The sequence below is a fragment of the Merops nubicus genome, unplaced genomic scaffold (genome assembly GCF_000691845.1).
Source record: "Merops nubicus isolate BGI_N331 unplaced genomic scaffold, ASM69184v1 scaffold3476, whole genome shotgun sequence".
NCBI lineage: Eukaryota > Metazoa > Chordata > Aves > Coraciiformes > Meropidae > Merops > Merops nubicus.
Window position 1 is genome coordinate 14,528 of NW_008616918.1, and position 2,202 is coordinate 16,729.

The following is a 2,202-nucleotide window of genomic DNA, read 5'->3' on the forward strand; positions in this document are numbered from 1 at the left end:
CTACAGATAATGAGTGTTGCTAACTGACTGATGGATTATATCACTGTGCTGAATATCTTCAAGAGAATACACACAATAAAGGCAATTAAATTAGATACAAACTTTTATTCATCATGAACTCTAAGGTGAAAGCCTCCAATTTTTTTACAGGAAGGGGAATATGAACAAATAACAGTCCTAGTCTCTGATTTACTGACGTTTACAAACCCTCAGCACTTCCCTTTCTAGGTGGCCTCCAAGTCCCGGTCAAGTCAAAGGCAAAAATCAGTATTTTAATAGCACGTGTTACTTCCCACGGCATTTGCCACACACGGAAAGGCAGAACAAGGAAAAGTGACTTTCCTACCTTGGAAAGTAAAGCTTTTAACTTCGCTGTGGGCCAGCATAACAGAGCAGCAGATACACGGTCTTTTACTTGCTCATATACATAAAATGAGTGGTGTTCTATTTTACTGTTACAATCTTGCCTTTTTGCTTTAGGTTATTATGTTGACAAAAATATTCTTGACTGCCTAGATGACTAAAGAACTCATCTCTGTTTGTTGCATCTCTGTTGGGTTGTTCCCTAATTAGGGACAATTTCCTACACATTATTAATTTCCAGAAATTAGAGCTAGGGTCTATTTTCCGTGGTGTAAGTAGATTTGCTAATATTAGATTCAAATTCTAGTATTATGCAAGCAAAAATCTTCTTTAACAATGTATTTGCCATAACTTATTGTAGGATTGTCTGCCAAATTAAAAGCTAGACTCATTTTTCAATACTAAACTATTGAACTGTGGCCCCAGAGCCTGGTGAAATAGCTCTTCAGAGAATACTGGCATCGAGTTGTTGGTATCCCATTCAGCCCCTCTAGCAGGCCTTGATATTTGTACATTATTTGAGAAGAAAGCTTATACTGCATTAGTAGAATGACATCCATCCCTCAACACATCAAATCGGTCTGCAAAAATGTAATTACTAAATTCAGAATAGTGTTAAAAAAAAAAAAAAAAAGCAGCTTTTAACTGCTTTTCCCTCCCTCTACAGAGTTTCTTGGTTGGAGATCAGGACTGCACAGCAAACATAGCTTGTGTGAACAAAAGCTGCAAATAGCAACTGGCATAGAAAGAAGCTGTAATTTAAGAAAAGGCAGCCATACCTCTGCACCAGCAGCTTGATAACCTCTTGTTCGGGTGAGCCTTCCTTCATACTTTAGCACAATCTCCTTTGCCTGCCTGCACAAGAAGGTGGAAGTTCATTCTACATTGATCCCGTTACTCAGAGCCCCGTATTCTGGGCAAGCAGGAGCTAGCAAAGTTCTCAAATGCTCTGAAATACAATTGTGGACTATCTCACCATAAAATTCTTATGCAGGCAAGTATTTCTCCTTTCCTATTGAGGCTTTTGCTAACACTTTAAAACCATTGAGAATTTTGTCTGAGAAAACTTAGCGTTCAAAATTTTGACTGCAGGGGGAGTTTTCTATTCCCATTTTTTTCCTCTGCCTTTTTCATTAAGTCTTTCTTTTAACATTGCACAATATGAGTGAAATAAAAGATCTCATTAAACTCATGCAGATACTAACACCTCTTCTGTAAATATGGTCTGATAAGGTGCAAAGAGGTGTGCATATTCATCTGGTCACATGCAGTCTGTGACCTCAACAGGTTGGTGGGGACCATCAAAATCTCAGCAACAGGAGCAGGAAAGCAGCAAGTCACAGACTCTGCCTAAGAGAGAAAAATCTGTCCTTGCTTCAAGATTACACAAGGGATCTAATGTACCTAGTGATTCATCATGACTAAAATACCATCCTAGCATCATATAGGGTTTTAAGAGAAAGATGCCAGATGAAAAGGAATAATAAAGCAAGCCCCAAACAGGTCATGCTGTGGAAGACCTGATCCTATTTAGACAGGTGGCCCAAAGAGCTTGGCACCAACTCTTTTGTTGTGAATTTGGAATTACTAATATAATAATTGCAATCTTAAGATGTGAAAAATGTTATTAACACACTGAAGACACCTTTTAAATCTACAAGTGTCCAGTATTTACTGCCATTTACAATACGTTATCAGAAGATTATGACCAGCCTGTGTTCTTATACTGTGTAATCATCACATGCAATTACACTGAAATGACATTGTTTTTCCTTTTGGGGACAGAGTGAAACAATTTAGCTTAGAAATTTATTACTGAGCTTTACCAACAGTCTTTCC

At 37.9% G+C, this 2,202-nt stretch overlaps 1 protein-coding gene across 1 annotated transcript in view; it reads right to left on the reverse strand.

Annotated features, from left to right (window-relative positions):
* Positions 1-2,202, reverse strand: part of TMC3 (transmembrane channel-like 3) — a gene marked incomplete at its 3' end in the record, with an annotated part of 18,514 nt that overhangs the window by 14,432 nt on the left and 1,880 nt on the right. Inside the window, exon 3 of the mRNA XM_008942971.1 lies at positions 1,143-1,218. Coding sequence (XP_008941219.1) covers positions 1,143-1,218 — 76 coding nt within the window. The remainder of the gene's footprint in view (positions 1-1,142; positions 1,219-2,202) is intronic.